Here is a 22,588-nt window from a genome sequence, read left to right as displayed (position 1 = left end):
CAAAAAACACAAAACACTAAAAGCCGCAGTCCTCCAATAGCATAACCTACTTAGCTAAAATCAAATAAAAGAACAAATGCCATTACCCATATCAGCATGCATACAACATGCGATCTCCTCACGTTCCACGCCGCGTGTATATTTTATTAACACGCAGCAACAGGGACCGCTGCTAACTGCTTTTTCCACAGATTCGAGAAAAATACATTTTCAGCTTCAGCTGATTTATTGGGACTTACAGGTCTCTGTAAATCAACGTCCTCGCATTAACACCGGACACTTATCACATCTAACACAATAAGAAGACATGTATACAACACGATTACAAGCATTGGATGCAAGTCTCAGTGCACCAAAAGCAGGGCACAAGTCGAGGGTACAGGAAGAAGATGGGTTGTGTCTGTCAAATGCTTTGGGATGGCGTACGATCTGCCGCCCTCGTACCGAGGGGTGTTTTTTGAGGCTGGCAGCAAAACAAATAGTTTGCACGTGTTAAACCAGTGCCACAGCCAGGCTTCAAAGTGAGATATAGTCCAGTCCCAGATAGGACACTTCCCCACAAGTCTGCATGAATGCGTAAGCACATGGTCTTAATTCTGCAGGTATATTTTGAAATATTTTGATACAGAGTCTGGAGTTTAAAAGGTGCCCAAATCACGCAAGGTGCGCGCCGGTGGTGCCAGCTTTCCCACGCGGGCCGCCACCCACTGGAACGCACTGCCACCTCACATCAGAATGATTGAATCCCACCAAGCCTTCCGCAAAGCGGTTAAAACCAAGCTCTTTGTATGAAAAGTACCTGACTGCATTCTGTCACTGTATTATGATTATCATTCTTCACTTGTAACTATGCCTGTAATTATGTATCCATAAGACCTCTCGTCTCATGCATATCTGCTGAATTAAGAATCCAACACTTACTTGTAACAGCGCCTCGATGCCCATGGGCTGCAAGTGCGCTATACAAATGTGAATAAATAAATAAATAAATAATACTTTGCCAGCAACATCGTAGGAACATCTCTGCTCAGGTTATTTTTCAAATGTTGAAAATTATTTTTCTGAAAGCTTAGTGTGTGTGCAGCGGCTTTATTTACAAAAGCGTTTTTACAATGAAGCTGTTCCATTGAAAAACAATTTGTAAATTAGGCCCTGTGTGTCAATAAGCATACGCTTCTGTGGGTGCTGGTTGTCGCATCATTTTCGAATGCCTAGAATAATATGGCAAGGTATTGCACGCTTATTCCATTGTTTACTTTAAATATAAATATGTACCTACTTCAGAAAATTGATTCTGTGCGCAACGTCTCTGCCAATGTGGTTTGCGACTCCTGACAGAGTAGTCACAGGCGACTACCACGATGCGCACCTGTCAGCAGCTGGATGAGGAGCTGTACGCACAAGTATAAAACTACTTTATTATCTTCACAAGTCAATCACTAGTGTCTCCTCTTGAACATTGCTCACACGGGAGATCAAAAGTCACCCCTGCCAATCGCTGTGTGTTCCTGCATGAAAAGGAATAAGGCAGTGCCTACACATTTCGCAGGAGTGTTATTGCTCCACCCCAAAAGGCCTCACCATATTCTCCTCTAATTAAATGGCTCTGTAGGAAGTCTCACATGCAAGAGCCATGATTTCATGGGCAGGAACTGCTCTATCGCTTTCTAATCAGTGTAGTCGAGTATTGGCAGTGCATTTTAGGGACCCCTTTGCCAAACCCATGTGCCCTGCTTTAATCTTGTTAAGGATACAACTTCGAGGTGTTTATTAAAATGCATAATGGGAAGTGACGCCCAGCCTAATCGGGTGATAGTAGAAAATGGGTGCTTCGCATACATGCAAACATTTAAAAAATATAAACATTTTGAATTCAAAAGCAAGGGCCCTCTCCAGCTTCATGTGCACAGCAGAGGATTTACATGTACGTTTGCCACTTCAGAACTTCAAAATGGAACTGGACTCTGATTTAAACAGGAGACTGCTGGGAGTGCAAGCAAACCTGCCAAAATTCAAGCCTGAGTAGTTCTGCGCACTTCGTACCTGTTATCATGCAGGTGGCCCAAGCCTTCCTGTTGCTTGGTCCAGACTGGCAGCGAGGATCTGCTGCCTGCAGTCTGTGTCTCTTCCTAAGTGAACACTGCTTAGCCACGTGATGCAGCAGCACTGTCTGTGGGTAGCTGTGAAGCTACAGGTGTAGGTATCTCACAGTATCTGGCCCATGGGTGGCTGAGCGCTGGTGGTGTGCCAGTGTGTCTGGCTCTGGCCCTCTGGATTGCTTAGTTTTGACCAGATTGGGTGTCTCTTTTTTAATTGTTTTTTTTTTTCATCTGAGCTGTGGATTCAGTGCAGAGGGGAGGAGGGGGCACCAATGCCATGGGTCCCGCTGCTCTGTGCTTGAGCATGGCTGACGGTTACAATTGTAACAGCTTGCTTTGCAGATGCGTGCATAGAGCTCAACTGAGCTCTGTGCCCGGCATCTTCAGAGCAAACTGTAACAATTTTAACCTTCAGCCAATGGTCCCTGGCCTGGCCCATCCCCCTTGACACAGTCAGGCCTGGCTACAGTTGCGTTTGCTAGACTGTAGAAAGACCTGGTGTCACCCACTGAAATGGGGTTGTCTCACTGCTGTTGCTGTCTGTGAGACGCCGCCACCCACCCTGGCCCCGCGCCCGCTATGCCACTGTCGGCAGCCCACAGCTTCTGTTTTTTTATTTTTATTTTTGCAAAAAAAAATTATAATAATATCCTTAAAATACAGGGGTCGCAAGCCAGATGGCAGGGGTCGTGGTTCGGACCACAGGGGTCGCAGTTGCGACCCCTGGTAACCCCCAAATGACGTCCCTGTCTCTGATGTCTACACTCTGCAGCCTCTGCTCTCCAATCGTCATCGCCACGGTCTCCAGCTTCCAGGTCTCTTCAGTCACGTGCCGATCGTAGTTTGCAGACTCTGCCCCTTTTTTGCATTAAAGGCCTCTGTAGTTTCCAGGTTTGCAGTCTATGCCTGTGGGCTGCAGCTCTGCGCCCGGGAGGATCTGGCTCTGTGGTCGCTTGTGTATTTTCCTGTGGACAGATTTCTCCCAAGCTCATCCTTTCCTCGATCCTCCTCTCTCCGAACCCTGCCCTCTCCTTCCTCGCAAACTCTCGCCCCCTCCTCCTCGGGTCCTCTCTGTTGGTGCCCTTCCCTTCCCCTTTTTGTCGTGTGCTCCCTGTTCTGTCTGATCAACTCTCTCTCTTTCTATATCCCTCTCTCTCCTACTAGACTGTCGAAAGCCCCCTCTCTCTGAAGCCTGTTTTGCTGTCGGTCTTTCTCTTTCGTGCTCACCTCCTGCAGCTGACTGAGCAGAGCCGACGGGCATGCACCATGGGCCATGGCCCCAAAGTTAACTTTCCAAGTGAAGTGTTACTTTTTTTTTAAAAACACGTTTTGTAAAAAAGTAACACTTCACTTGCAAAGTTCATCTGGTGGCTGGCGCTATGGTGTCTCGCTGCCTGCAGGCCCTGCAGCCAGCCCTGAGTCGGTGCTCAACACCACGGCACACTATTAAACCGGCCCAGGCGTGGGCTTCAAACTGGCCCCTCGCCTGCCTCCAAGTGTTTTCGGATCGGCCATGGCCGAAAGGCCGATGGGCCAATCCAACACTGGCAAGGATCAAGTTCAAGACCCTTTGCATTGTACACAAGGCTTTCTGGGGCCCAGGACCGCACTACCTCCAACTCTCTCTTGCTAACCATCTTCCTTCTCAAGCTCTCAGCTCATCCACCTCCAACTCTCTGAGGGTCAGTCACTTTTCCAAGCAGAGAGTTGGGGGAAGATCTCTTTCTTCGGCTGGAGCCTCCCTCTGGAAAAGTCTCCCTGTCTCTCTCAAACCTGAGCAGAACCATGTCCAGTTTCGTAAGCGACTCAAGACCTTCCTCTTCTCTTTCTCGCTTCCACTCCCCTACTGATGACCCGTCTGGTCCATGCGGCCACCCTCTGAACTTGGGCCCAGGTCGCTGCATGTCCTGTTGCACCTCGCACTGCCTCTTGACTCCCCCAGCTCTTGTGGTCTGTATCTGTAACCCTACAGTCCCTTCCCTCTGCACTTATGAGATTCCCGTTGACTGCATTTTCTATTACCTGCACTGAGCCACCCGCTGGCTGAACTTTTTGATTACCTGCACTTCTCCATCCTCCCATTCCCCCCATTTTTGGCACATCTCACCTTCCACTTCCCTGCACTTGCGCGATCTGAATGACACAAGGCCTAGTAAGATTGTTGTTTTGTCCTCCCTCTGTTTCCCCCTCCTTGTCTTGTCGCGCCTAGATACACTTGTGTTTCTAGAAACACTTGCCATATCATATCATATCATATAAGTCTGGATAAAGCAGGAATAATCAATAATTTTTTCTCAGGTTCAGCTTCTCAGAACTAGGACTTTTGGACTATTGTTAATGTCCTTCCTTTTGGGGAAATTAGTGAACTCCTCCCTTCTATGAGTATCACACATATCCTTAGCATCAGGACCAATACTGGCACAGCCCCTGGAAGAATGGTGAAGAAAATGAGAGTAATCTGGATGGTCCTTAATGAACTGAACATGAAATGTGCAATACCACATAACTCTGTCTAGACTAGACTTCTGTTTGATCATTATTGGACCTATTGCCTTTTCACACTAACAATACACCCAAATGATACTATTCCTTGCATGGTGAAATATTGTCGTTTTTGCACGCCTCTGTGTATCTAAAAGTATAAGGATACGCGCTCATCACTAGATGGCATTGCTAGATATACACTCACTAGCGGTGAGCTCTGAATACTTTGGCGGGATAAAATATGCCTTTGCAGGGTAGTTCAGGAAAGGGTGGGCTTCGTGGGGAGAGTGGTGCTCGGGCTGTGTGAGTGGCTTGTGATGTGTGTTACTAATACATGTGAACTGTTAGCGGGCAAGCACAGCAGCACATCATGTATTAAATATCGATCATAAGATATGAAATTTCCCAGCCCCGATGGATCTTAAGGAAATTAGCAATTAATTAAGGGACTGATTCAGAGAGAAAACATGACAAATCCCAAGTTAGGTCCATCATGGTGCCTTAAGAAGGCAGCAGTGAAGGCTCTCCATCTTCTGCAGCCACTTAGTTGGGGAGGCGTAGAATGCGGGTTTTACCTGGGTGATGCTACCCAACCTTCTGACTATAGCAGCGTCAGCTTGCAGTGATCATAGAATGAACTTGGGGGAGCATTTTAAGAGTAATTGACTTCTGTGGCAAATGTATGGAAGGGTTTATAGTCAAAATATCGAAAACAAAAAAGTTGAAAGTCAAAATATTGAGAAAGAAAATGTCGAAAAAAAAGTCGAATTTCTTTTTTATTACGTTTTTTATTCGAAATGGGGTGTTCCCCCCAAGCCCCCTTTTTTTCTTTTTTTTTTTAACCTTTTTTTTTACACGCAAATTTTTTTTCTTTCGACATTTTTTTTCCGATATTTTGACTGCACACCGTATGGAAGGCTTGGGTTAGGTGAGGTGTCGGTGGAATCATTCTAGTATGCATTTTGCAATCAATAGCTCTACCATTACAGGTTTGGGCAGGTGTGTGGATGTTTGAGAACCAGCATAAACCGATTAAAGCATCACACCATTCTGATGATAAATCACACATACCCTCTCTGGATAAATTTGAATGCAAGCTAATCACTCATCATGCAGAGTGAGAGCACGTCTCAGACCCCACAGCTTAAAGGGATACATTAAATAATTGTCAATCTATGTTAGTCTTTTGCTCCCTAGGTTCCAATTATGAATGTACTTTATATTTTCTGCCTTCTTGCCAACAGAAATAATCGAGCGGTTGTTGGTTAAAACCCTGAGTAAACTCCTATTTTCATCTTGGGTGGTTGTGTAATGCACTGAATTGCTGCTACTTTTCCTCTGCTTGTGGGTGGGGGGGGCACATATATAATTAAAGGTAACGTTTTAAGCTCATAATCTAGGTCTTAATGAGCTTCATGTCTCTATTTACAGGAGGGTTGGATTTCTTAATCCTTAATCACATAGGACTAACCTACTTCAACTATTTCGATGGCGATGTTGGCCACATTCGGAAACTTCTAGAAATTAACCTCCTAAGCTATGCCACCATGACTGTGGCAGCGCTGCCGATGCTGAAGGAAAGTGGTGGTAGCATTATTGTCATCTCGTCGGTGGCTGGTAAGTCTGACTCAGATATTGAAGAAATTGAACTGTCAATGTGCCCAGAGGCACCGTTAGTGAACCGTTCATTTGTGTTTGTATGTATTTGTATTGGGGGATTTGCATAGAGCAAAACTAGCCAGGCGCAACAGAGCCTTGCACATGCCATTGAAGGTAGTATATGAGGTAAGCAAGGGGGCTTACAATATGTGGCATGAGATGTTCCAGCCATGGTGGTGGGTTGTGATGCAGGAATGAAAAAACCCAGGTGGCACCAAAGGCATTAGTTGAAGAGTAAGTGCTTGAGTTCCTTCTTGAATTGCAAGAGCAAATTCTGGGGTCCTACCACTATGGCATTCCAGTAGGCAAGAGAGTAGAAGGAGAAGGAATTTTTCCTCCCTTCTGTCCATGCACACCAGTTTTGACACACGCCTTCGAGCGGTTGTTTACTCATAGGTAGTTTCTTGTTTATGTTTTAAGTCATGCCGTGGCGTGTTGGGCGGCATCAATGTGTTTCCTCCATCAATGTGGAAGATTGCCGGGGCCTGGCCTGTGCTGCTGAGGTCTTCCAGTAGATGGAAGGGTTTTATCTTGAGGAGGAGGGGTGGCAGCTACCAGGCAGTTTGGGCCTTTTTGTTGATATGTTGTTGGAAGGAAAGAGTGCTCTTTATGGTGACCCCAAGTAATTTGACTTTGAAGGTGCATGTCATTTATCCACCCATGAATGGTAAACTGCTTTGAGGGGTGACTGAGTAGGACAAATTCCTTTTTTGCTGGGTTCAGCTGTAGGTATGTGTGCTCGCCATCCAGGCTTCAATGGATGCGCTTCAATTTGTGATGCGTGGCGTGTCATTAGAATGTTATTCATACAGAAGGGCCCAAGATCTGATGGATTAATGCACTTTAGGTCTATTTAGCCACTGATCTAGGAGAGAGTAACAGGTCTAAAGAGGAGAGCTTAGTCGTGGTTCGCTCAGTCGTGGTGCAAAAAGCTACACCCGTGGCAGATGTCTGTAGTGGGGTCTAGATGTGTACTAAGTGGTGGTTGGAGATCTTATACCACACACAGGTGACCCAAGAACTGAAACCAATCCCTTTTACGGCTTGGAATTAATCTCCAACCCTTTGCTAAACCTATCACTGTCCCTAAGGGAAGAACTAAGATTCAAGGAGATATATCCCTCCTCTAAACTCAACCTAATTATCTAGCCAGCCAACAACTTGATACCAACTGGTTATGAAATATATCCAAAAACAACTAAAAAAAACCAACCCATCGACCATTAAAGAAGGGACTTTTATATTTATTCGACTGACCCCTAAGTGCGCATCCATATGATTAGTACACACAATAATAAAGCAGTCTCATGCGACAATACCCATAAAAACATAAACTAAAATGTGGTATACTTGTAGCATAAGTCAAAAAAGGATATCCGCAAAACAGGTGAACCGGTTTCAGTTACATACAGATAGTCACTTTCTTCAGGACCAATAACACCCCAGCAATTTTACATCTGGGAATCGCTCTCCTGCCATCAATGGCAAGAAGCAAGACCTTTGGGTCGAAGAGTTGTGCTTTATCCTGAAATTTGAGGACCACAGTCAACCATTTCACTTTCTTCGGTATGTAAGTTGAGAGATAACTAAAAAACCCCAACACACTGAGTTCCTGTGCCCAGTGGCCTGCTGGAACTTTTTCCCATCATGGGCAAGGCCAAGAAGGCATTTGTCAGACATTCGCTGGGCAGGGGCCAGAATCCTTGCTCCTTTCTCCTAGAGGCCTACCCTACTGAATCCAACACGCCCCAAAGTCTTCTCACACGGAACAGTATAGAGTGACTCCCCGATCCCCAATGGCCACAACTACCAGCTTCTGAGGCTGCACAAGGTCTTCATTATGAGAGTCATGTTGCAACCTTGAAGGGCGTTCTTCACGATGAAACAAGGAGCGGAAGGTAGAGCGTGGACTTCAAAAGTGCAGCACCTAGGCCTAAAAGATGGAGTTTGTGTCAGGGGACAGGTTGACCTTCCAGTAACACTGCAATCTCACTTTTGCGGTCTCTCTGGCCCGTATTTAGGTGTTTAATCCTATATATCTAAAAGCGCAATTGTGCATAGCCGTTTCAGTAGAATCCTCCATGCAGGCTATTATAGCCTTTTGGCTGCACCCAAAACTACGTCCCTCATTCCGAGGTCAGCGGCAACCCGCCGATGCCACGGCACCCTTGTTTCCAGTTCGCCACACTTGGAATGAGGCCCTATGTGTCTAAGTAGGGATCAGAGGCGAAACGCCTGTGCACTGTAAGAATAATCTGCCCTTGAGTGGTCTCTGATGATTTTCAGAGAGAAGCCCGCAAATTGCATCTTAGTTATTTCGCGAGCTATGACTTGGAATCAGATCTGTGTCTGTGGCTTTCCATCTCATGATGACTGTAACAAGATCATGTACAAAGCAAGATTATCATGATTTTTTCTCTTCTTTGATGTGGTACATGCCATTTATCTCTCTTTAGGTAAAATGGGCCTTCCATTAACAGTTCCCTACTCAACCACCAAGTTTGCTCTCGATGGGTTCTTCAGCTCCCTGCGGCAGGAGTTTTACTTTCAGAAGACCAACGTGTCCATCACTCTATGTGTCCTGAGTTATATTGATACAGGTAAGGCCAACCAGGGTGCAGGAGGAACTAGTCCTCCTATATATGAAGTATTTATCATGCACAGATTTGAGGACTTGCACACAAGAGTACCAGAGGACGAAACTCAATAGCTTCTTGTGCACATTTGCGTGCTAAAAGTGTGTTACTGAGGCTCTAAATCTGGAGGCAACCCGATGTTGAAATGTGTTTAGTCAAATTTGAAGTTGTAGAATGGAGATTGTCTATCATAGAAGACACAGGTAAAAATGATGGGCCTGATTCATGGAAGTGTTTTATAATGGCGCAATTCCATAGGAAAACGTTCCATGAATCAGGCCCTAGATGTAGTCCTGTGACTAGCCTTCTGCTTTTACCCCCTTCATTTTCCAGCTCTCCTTTTACTTCCACCTTCTCTACACACTACACTAGTGTGCAGGTGAATCCATAGAATAACGAGCTGGAATTTCATAATCTATTTGTACTTGTATTGGCTCATACCTGAATTAATTGTTTTAAGATTGTTACAATATTAAAATTAAGTTTTAAAAATTATTTATTAACATAACATCTATGAAGAGTATGTTTCAAAAACGCTTGATATTTTCGACTCTGACTCCCATTATACTTCACCATTGCCTGTGCTGGCTAGGGGTGTTGGGAGTTGTAGTCCAAAATATATGGAGGGCCTCGTAATGAGTACCCAACAATGATCCATACTGACAGTAATGCAGGGCAGGTCAGGGCAACAATGGGTAACCTGCTGACATCCAGTATTTTTTGGGGTTTCGCATTTAGTAACTAGTTTGCCTGATGGAATATGAATTGTAAAAATAGGAAAACATAACTTTCAGAGATGAGCAAGAAAAGACTGTGTAAGCTTATAATGTATTGTAGAAACCGTTGAGCAGGTGGAGCTAAATCCGTTTTGGGAGAACTGACAAGCGTTGGAAGCAGCCTCGCAGACTGGTGTAGGAGGTGCGGCTTGATGTGCTCAATGCAGCGAGGTCCTTTCCTCACTCGCTGTGAGCGTTGCAAACATTCTGTGCAGAAGCAAGAGACGGTGTTCCCAGCTGTGTCATCGTGGCCTACTTGCCAGCATACCCCACTCAATCTGTAGTTGCTTATCCAGTCCCAGTTTTTTCTCTGCATCCTGGTACTTTTAGTTCCACTTTTCCCATTATAAAACTCAGACTGCAACTCCCAGAGTGCAAAGAAAAAACCAGGACATGACAAGCACCTACAGATTGGAATCGGACATGCTGGCAAATATATTATGGCTGTAGCGGTTATGCAGCGTGAAGCTGTAGTTGGAGCTGTAGACTGCTGCTGAACTTTGTAGTTGGAATGTTGAACCGTGAATGGAGCTGTGAGTAGTGTCAGTGCCGCTATTGCTGGTATTATCACTTTCAAAGAAAGGGGTGAACCTGCCCTGTCCTGCTGCGCCACCCCTTGTACAGCCTCTGCCTAGTCTCGCTCCTGCACAATCATGCTTGCTTTTCTCGCTTGCTCAATTTCTTTTGCTTGTTCTGCGGGATTGCTAGGTTGAATGAACTTAGTGTTTTTATCATACTCTCATAAGAGCTACTTGCCACACAGTTCGGCATCCTTTTGTGGATGCATGCTCTAAGAAGCAAAGCTGTTGCAGCTCTGGCTCCTACACCAGATCCGTTTATAAATTCAAAACTGAATCACATTGTGCGGGAAACAATGCCCAACCCTGTCTGTCTATCGTCTGAGGCCATGAAAGGAGGCTGCAATAACCAGGGGGCCTCGAAAGACGGTTCTTTGTTCATCCCTCCCCAGATTTGTTTTTGCAGAGTTTTTTGCCAAAATCTTTTCGCCGAAAAAACTCATAGAATTTTCTTTTTTTTATTGGGGCTTACCCTCCCAAAACCTCAATTCCCCTGTATGTATTCCCTATCCTCCCACCACCCCTACCCCTCATGTATTCTTAGCCCCCCACCTCTCACCCCATATTTTTCAATTCATTGTTATCAGCCAACATTTTTCGGGAAAAAGTTCCACGAAACAAAATGGACGATGAATGAACGGTGTACCTGAAAAACACCTTAGTGCATATGAATGGCGTAGATAGTACTAATGATATTGGGGATGCCTTTATCTTAGAAGGTGTCGAGTTACCTTGTAGGCCAACAGTAACAAGGTGAGCATTTCTTTTGCTGAGGTCATGAAACATGAACTAAATAAAGCTGATGATAATGAAAGTCAAACTATGCCTACAGACCCAGGCTCCTTTATTCAATCTGTTTTGTAAGAGAGTCCACACCTAAAAACGTGGACGATTCTCTGACCAGATCACCCTCTTTATATGCTTCTGAGTCTTCGGAAACATTTGAGACATCAGCTTTTTCTTACCAACCTTTAGTGACACAGATACTTTTTGCATAAATTGTACTTAAGCCCCACAGCTGGAAAATTCTGCCATTTTTGCTCCAAACCTCATTATGAATTCTTTGGTCAAATTATACGAGAACATAAATTAAGATTTCAAAGATCAAAAACGTATTATAACTCAAATGAACTCTAAAATTGTATTTTTGGAGGGCGTTATTTGTGCTAGAAGAAGTGAATCACATTAAACTATTAATTCTACTACACTAAACATCAACGGGAAGCCAATCATTTGTAATTTTCAAAATCAAGATAAAATTGATGATTAGCCCAGGATTCACCCCATGATAATAAGTGATGTTATAATATTCACTAGTATTCAACCCTGCAATCCCTCTCCAGATGAGTCTTCCTTGAAATCCTCATTAAAGAAATCGAAAAATCAGAAAGAATATTCAAAAACTAAAAATAAAAGTTCTCATAAATGTGTAAGAAAATGAAGTCGCACCCTCTGTACTAGAGACGAAGTAATAGACCTTGCAGCAAATTCACTCAAAACAAAAGCAAGACCGAATACCCTGGGAGTCAATGACCAATTTTCTGCTGGTGCAAAAATTTAAAAAACAATAATAATACAAATAAAATATAAAATAAAGGCACGATTCCAACTACAAAATTGGCTACGGGGGAAAATTCAATAACACATTTTTTAAAGCCGTTGGCGAATCAGCAACCCATAGCGAATTCCCATGATGTAAGTATTTTTTCTGGAACACTCTACTATGGAGGATGATGACTTTTATGATAATAGTCCAGAAAAAGATGACTTTGGTGATAACCAAGATATTTCGATAAAAGCTGTGGAAACAAACTCATTGGATAACTCCACTGCAGATGCTTCGGGAGTGGCAGGCAGGACATCAACTTCAAAATCCCTCAATTTTCAGACAGGAAAAAAAAGGATTATCCCTTCAAAAACAACATAAAAGGTCTTCTCATCATCTTTATCACAGCTTCCACTTATTGGCCCATCAACCTGTAGTGAGGAATTGTCTGATAAATTGCTTAATATTGCCCTTGTGACTAACCAGAAACAGATGGTCAGCCTGTATGTAAAGATGACGAGAACAAGGCAAGGATGTTCCATACTGTCATTACCCGAATTAATCTCTCACATTGGGTAAATATACAGGACAGCCCTACACGGAGAGATAGACATGTTGTGTGTAAAGGGGCAACTCACTTCTGTGTATGTTTGGAAAGATTATTTGTCTCTTGCTCCCAAGACATGCTAAGTAGGCAGAATGTACTATCACTTTTTTAAGAGATCCTCATCTGATCTGATCACTTTTTTTTTTATTGCTATCCTCATCGGTTCTTCTCCAGGTGGAATTCTTTGTTGAATCACGCATTGATTTGGTGGTCCTACATTTTGCTTCAAATTTGATTAGGACTATTTTATTAGATGAAGCTTTATTATTTTTATCTTTAGGCTATGTGATGAATCTAGTGAGATCATCCCTAAGATCCTGAAATGGGCCTCCTCTCAAGTGGCCAGGGAAAGGCAGCCAGTACCTGATCCTGATGCTGGGGATCATATTATGCGGGAGGATCAATTGGGAGGGAACTCATGCCAAGGGTAATGGGAGACCTCTCTAAGTGATTCCCCTAATATCCCTGAAGCCTCAATAGCTTACTGTAAATATTCTGACGTTTTTGACTTAAAACCAATTGTGAACTCCAAGTCCCATAATGCCCATAGTACTTGGACAAGGAAGAGGGACTTGGAGTTGATGAAAGATCATGAGTGGTCTAGTTGTTGAGAGAGAAAGCACCCGAGCATGATACTTAAAAGTATAAATGGACATTAGGTGCAAGGACAAGCAAAAGCTGATTGTGTAGTCGTGGAGGCAGAAGGACGCAGTGTGGAAGACCCAGTAGATGTTTGGGAAATGTGACCATGCAGAGACTGCACAGTGAGAAGCAGTTCTGAAGCCAGCTACACCATGTGGAGGAGGAGCTCCTGACATGCTGTGGATTGCTCTGGTACGGGAGACGCACCAGAGATCACACAGAGCGGTCAGAGCTCCTTTGAGGAACTGCAGTGCAGCAGCAGCAGATTGGCAGAAGCATGGAAGGCGCAGCAGAGAACTGCAGAAGCACCAGCGTGTCAGAGGGAGATGCCAAGGCATGCCACAGAGTTGGCCTGAAGCAGGTGACTTATTTCAAAACACTCAGGTGGGACTAACACCTATTGTTTCTAGTCTAGAGAGAACATCAAAACCGTACGGCATTTATAATAAAGTATCCATAAGCTTCCAAGACAGTGACCAATGCACCATTCATACGAAAATTATATCCAATACAAAATTGTATTCAAAATCAATTATATATTTTGTTAAAAAATCATTAAAAAATTAAAAATACGGTTTTATTTTAATTCAATTAAACATATTGTAATTATGAAAAAGACTTACAATTCATCAATATACCAAATTTATACCAAATTTATATAACGTTTAAAACCAGACACATTAAAAGACATTAACAAGTGACTCGTTTCATGTTCTGAACAACCTAAGTGCAGAAATACAAATGGGTGATAAGAGGTGGCACTTTCAAATAATGTATTATCCTTCCTATTTTCATGCTCGAAATGTTTCAGTTATCCGGCCCAAAAATGGTGAACTTTCTTCAGGAGCTTGATCATAATGTCACTTCTGAATCATACTAAACTTACTTGTTGCCACTGCAGGCTTTTTCTCTTGCACGACAAGAAAAAAACAGGGTACTATTAGCATCAAATGCTACTTAGTATAAAGTAGGGATGGTTGGGTCATCCCCCCCCCCCTCCTCACGACCCTTACTCAGTGTAAATACCTGTCAGGTAGACTCTAGCACTCACTGTAGCCTCAGGCTTCCTCGACTATTAACTCTCTTGCTCACAACTCCTGTAATACATAATCAAAAAATTGGACTACTAAGTGGGTATCTCTAATTGCAGTGACCCAGGCTTAAACATGTGCACTGTCTCCTCAGTGAACATACCTTTTACGGGTTTTCAGCAGAATCTCCAATCGGGAGGTTGTCTCTCCCTTTCTAATTGGTCTCTAGTGGGGACGGGTTGTCACCTCTTTGTAATGATTCTTGTTAGCCTTTGTCTAAACTACAAAGAGAGGTCTCCTATTTATGTTCATTCTATAGTGCAACATAGTTCAGCACTCAAGGCTCAAACCGGATACAATCCTCACCTTTACATAATTCGGAGTCGGATCCCGCTTGGAGTTTCAAAAACACTTGCTTCGCATCATTCCTTTACTGTGTGGGCGGAAGTCTCCTTCTAGCCCACACTGTTTCTCTTCTAACCCCTCCCGGATCTCTATGGTCCTGTGGCTGGAATCACAGCCATCTTAGAGCGGGTCCAACACCTGTGGCCGATGTGCAGCATGCTGGGTACCCAAGTCTTCTACAGGCGCTGGGATTGTTCTGTCCTATTTTAGGTCTAACTCCATACTCTTTGTCGCTGCGTTCCACCCTGGCAGCCATCTTGGTGCAGGTCTCGCATTCCCAATTCGTGGTTTAATATCATGCATTGATCCATGAGGTTGGGTGATGTACCCAAGTAGTTAATAAAAGGACTCAACTTCAATATCCCACGTCTGTCCCTAAACCCAATTAATCTGCAGAGGTTTTAAACAGTTACCTCTTTGCCGACTTCCTCATCTCAAGTTGAAACCCAATGGGGCCATGTTCACTTAGCTTAGTCTAGGCAATCCCCAATAGAGGATGGCCGATTCCAGGCAGTGTGATCTTGTGTCTTGTTACAATCAGGAGTATTGATATTAGGGATCCTTACTGGGAATAAACACACATGGATCAGTGCACCGTCCTTTGCTTAAGCCTGGTCTACTGGGTCCCACTGACAATTATATTTTATTCCACTCAATCTCTTCATTCAGACCTCTGTTGTCACTTTTAGTAATGAAGATGACTTTTTGCCCTCTTCGTATCAACATCTTCTCCCTGATTCCAATATTCTCACCGTGGATCTGTTGTAAAACAGTCTACCTGAAATCGTCCCATTTATGTTTTTTGGTAGTGAAATGGTGTACAAGGGGGCTCACACTACTCAGGCAGCTCGTGTGTTCCGTAATTCATGTTTTTATTTTTCTGTTAGTGTTCCCTATGGTTCCATGTCTTTCCATCGAAAATATTTAATCTACACATTTTACCATTGAATATTTTGTAACAAAGAAATGTTCATCGAATGCATTTTCTTTTTTTTTGGGGGGGGGCAACCCCCATTTATAACCCTTAAAAACCCACCCCAAACATTTCGCAAACAAAATTAACACAAAAATGCATTAGATGAAAATGTTTTTGTTGCAAAATATTTGAGGAAAAATGTTAAGATGAAAAATGTTTTGATGCAAAGACTGGATACCCTTCCCTATATACTAGAGTCCACAGGGGCATATGATCATATAAACAACATGGTCTGAGTTGCAATTGGTAAGACCTTTCTGTATCCATGGTCTACTCAATCCAATTTCCACAGGTTTAGATTTGTTGGTGTGTTTGCACACCTCACATTTCCCACCGGGAAAATGTCCTGTGATAGGGTCCAACCCCCAAACATTTTGGATAGTATTTTCATTGGTCTTTTTGGGGCCTAGCCTGCTCCGACATACATTTACAATTGATGTACTCGGTATGCAAAAAGTTCTTTCATTCGTGTATTTTCAAACACTCACCAATTTTTCTGCATAATATTATGAATCTTAAAACTCAGATTTGTATAGGTTGACACGTAAATCAATTTGTTATCTATGAGGGGTTTCGCTGTCCTCTCTAGCAATGCTTCTCGGTGGCTATTAAATGCCCACTTTGCCGATTTCTTTCACGATATTTTTGTGGTACCCTTTGAAAGTGACTCTGCTTCCTGTTCAAAAGAAGCCTTAGTGCTGCTATTTCGTTTTAGCTGTAGAAACTGTCCAAATGGTAAATTATCTTAGATGTTTGATATGGTGGCTAGTGTATTGTAAAAGGGATTATTTATCTGTTGGTTTGTGATAGGGTTTTATCAATAGTTTACATTCTTCATGATAGATTGTTATATCTAGAAAATATATCTCCTGATTACTTTGGGCCATCGTGAATTTAAGGTGTGGTATTTTTGTGTTAAGCCATTCAAAGAATACAGTCACTGTTTCAACAGGTCCTTCCCAAACTATCAACACGTCGACAATATAACAAGCCCATTCTTTTATATGGTCTCTGTATGGATTATATAAAAGAATGGACTTGCTATATTGACGATGTGTAGATGGTTTGGGAAGGACCTGTTGAAACAGCGACAGCATTCTTCTGGAATTAGAGATACCCACTTAGAGTGAGGGTAGCGATAAGGGGGGATGGAATGACCCAACCCCCCTACTTTATACTAAGCAGCATTTGATGCTAATGGTACCCTGTTTTTTATTGTCATAGAGTGGAAGAGAAAAATACTGCACTGGTAACAAGTCAGTTTAGAATGGTTCAGAAGTGACATTAAGAACAATCTCCTGAAGAAAGTTTGCCATTATTGGGCCGGATAACTGAAACATGTCGAGCATGAAAATAGGGAGGATAATATATTAATTTAAAGTTCCCCCTCCTATCACCCATTTGTATTTGTGCACTAAGGGTGTTCAGAACATGAAATGAGTCACTTGTTAATGTCTTTTAATGTGTCTGGTTTTAAACGTTATATGAATTTGGTATATTGATGAATTGTAAGTCTTATTTTTTAAACTACAGTGTGTTCAATTGAATTTGAATAAAACTGTGTACTTTTAATGATTTTTTAACAAATAGTATAATTGATTTTGAATATAATTTTGTATTGGTAATAATTGTCGTATGAATGGTGCATTGGTCACTGCCTTGTAAGCTAATGGATACTGTATTATGAATGCCGTATGGTTTTGATGGTCTTTCTAGACTAGAAAAAACAGGTGTTAGTCCCACCTGAGTGTTTTGAAATTATTCAACCCATCGGGGTATAGGTAGGACGCCACACACCTCTACAATTGGAGGAGTGACCCGGAGTCTCTGGGTTGTTTGAATTCTGAAGCAGGTGACCCCAAGGGCGCTCCGAAGGAGACCACTAGGTGAAATTGACTATTTTGAATACCCAACGAATTAACTGATGTGAATTGGGCGCAACTCTCCCAAAAAGGGATACATTCGATTAGGTGCCTTTACATCTGTGCAGCCAATTATGTTTTGTGTGTTTAGAGCACCTTACATAAAAATATAGAATTTAGGTGCCCTATAATATGGTTTGTGTGCCTTGATTGCTTCCAGTGCATTTGCTTCTTGCTTCCCTCGGCTACTACGGCACCTGGTGAGTTATGCTTGTACTGTGCTGTGCAGCCCTCCTCTGTCTTAGACCTTTCCTCCACCACTATGGCACTCACCATCTCCCCCATCTTTTCTAACTGCTATACTATGACCTATCCTCCCTCTCTCACAAACTCTGGAAGAAAAAAGCATAAAAAAGATATCCCGACCACTAGCCGTAGACTACCTATCGCAGACATCTGTGTCAGCCCAACTTCCAGAAAGATCTTTACTGATGTCCTTTTCCCTGTCCCTTCTCCAAACCTATGGACAACTCATCTCATCTCTACGCTCCCACCTCTTGCATCCTCTCCCATTAATGGTGGCACCAAATGGGAAGTACTTTTGGTGGGCTTTGCATCATTCAGGTGTATTATTAATGTCTATCACACTGGCACTATCTTGGTTCAGGGTCCTCAACCGAACCTCCTCCTCTTTGACGGCACCTGCCATCCCTCATTAACTTCCTCCCTACTCCTGCTGCCCCTCCTCCACTCTCTCGGCCTACCCATCCGACTGGTGTACCACGGCCCTGTACCCCTCCTTTGAAACCCTTCAAAGGTAGAGCTCTCTTAAATCTAGCCACACTCAAAGCTCGACCTTGATATCCTTGCTCTTACTGAGACGTGGTTCAAGGCCAGCTCAGCCACTGCTTTTGACTTCCTTCTCCTTTATGTCTTCAAGATCATCTGCAATCTTCGCCCTAACCGCGCAGGCATTGGGGTTGCTCTTATCTTCTGTGAGTGGGTCCATTCTTCCCTCATACCCAACCATCCTTACACTTCCTTCGAGAGCCTGGTCTGCAAGTTAGTCATCTCTCCCACCTCTTTGACCTGACCATTGGCATCATCTATAGGCCACCTGGCTATACCAACATGTTCCTTTCTGAATGGGCTGATTTCTCCTCCTCTCTTTTCACAACCACTGATAGATCAGCAAGGAATATCGAGGCTTTGTACCACCAAAAATGAAATCCTCCAGCCACGAAGTCAAAGTTATATAAGTATAACTTTTATTCTGTATCGGTACAAATATGAAAGCAGATAGCTATCTGGCTCTCAAGCGCCTCGTAGTGTGTACCAGCAGACACAGTGAGGGGAGAGAGTCCTGAACATTACAAAGCATGCCTTATTTATACCCAGTCCCGGTCATTGCCCAGCCCAACTCCAAAATAAAAAGTTACAAAATAGGTGCCATGCCCAGTTCACATGGCAAGTATGACAATATTGGTTTACACTTTTGACATGTTGTCTTGCCCTTAACGATGCAATGCTGGCAAACATTGTTGTAGTCAGCATTGTGTGGATCTTTCCTAGTTCACTGAGCTTTAGGACAAGTCCTGTTCCAAGAGATGTGCATAAAGGATTCCACCCAAAGCACACTGCTTTAGTTACTTTGCATTGTGTGCGATTGTTTAAATGAGAATGAGGCTGTAGACACAGATAACACTTTGAATGGCAGTTCATCTTGATTACAAGGTCTCTTTGCACAGAACAAACATTCTGCTGTTGGCAGCCCTAATATTGACATAGGCTCAAAGGTTACTCTGCTCAGTGGCAGCTGAAAACACAGTTAATCATTTCATGACAGACAGCAGGGGTTAGAATCAAAATGGGGGATGTTTCTAAGATGGCGGCTTTGGTCAATTCTATTCAGGGCATTTTAGATGCGGTTCTCTGTACAATGCGAATGTGCTTAGGCCAATGTTCATAATCAGATGGTATTATACAAATATGGTTTACCACCACCGCTAAATACCTTTTCATGGACAATTTTAACATCCACCTTGACTCCTCAATCACGGCATCCACTCTCTTCCATGACCCCTGCACCTCACTTACTCCCCATTGTCCCGTCTGGTCCTACCCACTCAGCTGGACACACTCTTGATACCCACATCCACAGTGATCTTTCACTATCCTCCCCTCTCACCACCTACTCCCCTGGGCAGATCACCCCCTCCTCTCACCTGGGTCCTCTTGGCCCTCTAACCACACCCACCCCAGCCATGCCAACCTCGTTCACGAACATCCATCCAATGAAACAAGTGTCAGTTGCTGCCTTTGCATCTACCTTGACCCCCTCTCTCCCTCCTCCAGACTCTACCTCTGACTCTACTCTCAACAACCTCCATCTTGCCATTTCTAATACCCTTGACATTCTTGCCTCAGTCATGAGTGTCTGCCCGAAACATGCCTCTAAGCGTAACACCTGGCACGATTATGAACTTGCAGCCCTGAAACACAAGTGCCGAGCTGCAGAACGGAAGTAGCAGGCCTCCGGCTCACTCTTTGACAAACTGGCCTCTCACCTGATACAAAAGCAATACAGACTCTCCATCCGCACCAAGAAAAGGGCCCATATCCAGGTTCGCATCTCTGGTGCATCCAACAACACGGCTCAACTCTTCAAAATATGCAGGGAACTAGACACCCCTTCTGCATTCTCCTCCTCCCCTCTTCCCTCTCAGGCCCCTTGCAGTGCACGGGCCCCACACTTCACTGCAAAAACCCAGGACATCCTGAGCACCCTTGCGTGCCTCTCCACCCCTTTTTCCTCACCCGTGCCTCCTATTGCCTCCCAACTTCCCTCTGCCTTTCTCTCCTCCTTCTCTCCTATCACAACTGATGAGGTCACCAGAGTTGTCCGCTCCATGAGGGTCTCCTCCAAACAAGTTTTCCCCTGGTCCTCCAGAACCATTAAAGAAAACATCAGCTGCCTTTCCCCTTCACTCGCTGATTTCAGCAACCACTCCTTTGCTACTGCATCATTGCCCTCTTCCCTCAAGCACTCTTTTGTGTGCCCCCTCCCTAAAAAACCTTCTGCAGACCCGTCTTGTCCAGCCAACTACCGCCCCATATCTATTACCCCTTCCTTGGGAAACTCTTGGAGAAGCTGGTTTTCCCCCAACTGACCCTGCACACTCTACTTGTCGGTTGCCTCCATGACCATCAATCTGGATTCAGAACATCCAGAGGCACAGAAACTGCTCTCCTGAAAACCTGTGAGGAACTGATCGCATCTCTTGACTCCAACTCTCCAGCTGTTCTCATTCTACTTGATCTCTCCTCTGTATTTGATATGGTCAATCATTCCATCCTCATAGAACAACTCCACGATACCCTTGGTATTTTGGAGTGGGCACTGGACTGGCTGACCTCCTTCCTCAGTGACTGTCCATCCCAGGTTACCCTGGGCTCTTTATCCTCCTCTACCTCTATTTCCACCTGCAGCGTCCTGCAGGGCTCCAACCTTTCCGCTTGTCTCTTTAACAACTTCCTTGCTCCGATTGCATACCTCATTTCTACCTTCTTCCCAAACTTCCAGTGTTATGCAGATAACACACAACTCTTCTTCAAACTTCCCTAATATTCTCTTCTTACTGCCTCCTTCATTCCTGACTGCCTATCTGCCATACAGGCCTGGTGTACTTTCAATGATCTTTGTCTTTCAACGCCAGCAAGACTGAGATCCTTCCTATTGGGACTCCCGCTCCCTCTTTCTGTTCTTCACTCTGTCCATCTTCTATGGACTCTCCCCCTTCTCCTTTATCTGAAGCCAGAAACCTTGGAGTCCTCTTCGACTCCTCTCTCTCCTTCCTCCCTCACATTCAGGACATTGCCAAGAAGTCCCACTTTCAGCTCTTCCTTCTCAAAGGAATTTGACCTTTTCTCACTTTCCTTCAGAGGCTCAATGTGACCCAAGCCCTGGTTCTCTCTAGGCTTGACTTCTGCAATAGCCTCTTCCTTAATCTACCTTCTTCCACTCTGCACCCCTCCAGCTAATCCAGAATAGGGCTGCAAGACCTATCCTTGGCCTTAAGCCAGGGACTGCATCTCTCTGCAGTAAAGTCTTCACTGGCTCCCGGTTGCTGCAGGAATTAAATTCAAATCCCTCTGCATCTTCCACAAGGCTGTCTGGGCCCGGCGACCAAACTATTTTGAACTTTATCTCACTAATTACTCTCCCTCTAGACCATTACGTTCCTCTGGCACAAACTCTGTGTGTAAAGCATTTTTCTAAACAGAGAGTAGGTGGTTGTTCACTTTCCTCTGCGGGCTCCCTCTTATGGAATAGCCTCCCCCTCCCTCTGCACCTTGAGCAGAATCTTCTCAAATTCCGGAAGCTCCTTAAGACTTTCCTCTTTTCCTGCTCCTTCCTTTCTTCTTTCCTCTGCTAATTCCACAGTTGCTGCGATCTGTGTCCTGGGCCCTTATGTATCCTCATGGGCCCTGACTTCCTACACCAATTCTGCACAGCAAATGTTTCCACAATGTTTCCACAGCACTTGCATCTGCACACCCTTCACCCTGGAAGTTTGCACTTACACCTCTCCTGCTGTGTCAGTCTGTGTAGCACTCAACAATCATAGCACTTCATATGTGGCTCACCCATGAGCTCGGACTCCACAGCACTTACCTCCTCTTCCCTCTTCCTTGCTGCACTTTCACATTCTGAATACTGACAAGGCATAGTAGGTTTGTGCTACCACCCCTCTCCTCTCAAATATTGTGTTTTTTATGTATTCCCCACCCTTGCTCCCTCCCTGCCCTGTGGGACGCTTTGAAATAGTATTTTTTTTATTGTATAAATGCCTAACAAGCAAACAATAAATAAATAAATAAATGCTTCACTCTCTGGGCTTGATTACTGCAACAGCCTCTTCCTCAATCTACCCTCGGCCTCGCTATGACCGCGCCATCTAATCGAGAATAGGGCTGTAAGACTTATCCTTGGCCTCAAGCCCAGGGACCGCATCTCTCCAACCCTAAAAACTCTTCACTGGCTCCTGGCTGTGCAAGGATCAAATTCAAATCCCTTTGCATCATCCACAAGGCTGTCTGGGGACCACACTACCTACAACTTGCTATCACTAAATACTCTCCCTCCAGATCTTTACGTTCCTCCTGCACCACTCTCTGCGTGTTAAGCTCTTCGCTAAACAGCGAGCAGGGGTGCCGATCTCTTTCTGTAATAACTTGAATAAACACTGTGATGAACCCACCTTAAGGAGAGCCTGGATCGGAGACA

At 44.1% G+C, this 22,588-nt stretch overlaps 1 protein-coding gene across 1 annotated transcript in view; it reads left to right on the top strand.

Annotated features, from left to right (window-relative positions):
* Window positions 1-22,588, top strand: part of LOC138520873 (11-beta-hydroxysteroid dehydrogenase 1-like) — a 78,335-nt gene that overhangs the window by 39,510 nt on the left and 16,237 nt on the right. Inside the window, exons 5-6 of the mRNA XM_069633280.1 lie at window positions 6,015-6,200; window positions 8,699-8,842. Of these exons, the coding sequence (XP_069489381.1) occupies window positions 6,015-6,200; window positions 8,699-8,842 (330 nt within the window). The remainder of the gene's footprint in view (window positions 1-6,014; window positions 6,201-8,698; window positions 8,843-22,588) is intronic.

The sequence above is a fragment of the Ambystoma mexicanum genome, chromosome 13 (assembly GCF_040938575.1).
Source record: "Ambystoma mexicanum isolate Mex_15411 chromosome 13, UKY_AmexF1_1, whole genome shotgun sequence".
Taxonomy (NCBI): domain Eukaryota; kingdom Metazoa; phylum Chordata; class Amphibia; order Caudata; family Ambystomatidae; genus Ambystoma; species Ambystoma mexicanum.
This window is presented reverse-complemented; position numbering and strand designations above follow the sequence as displayed.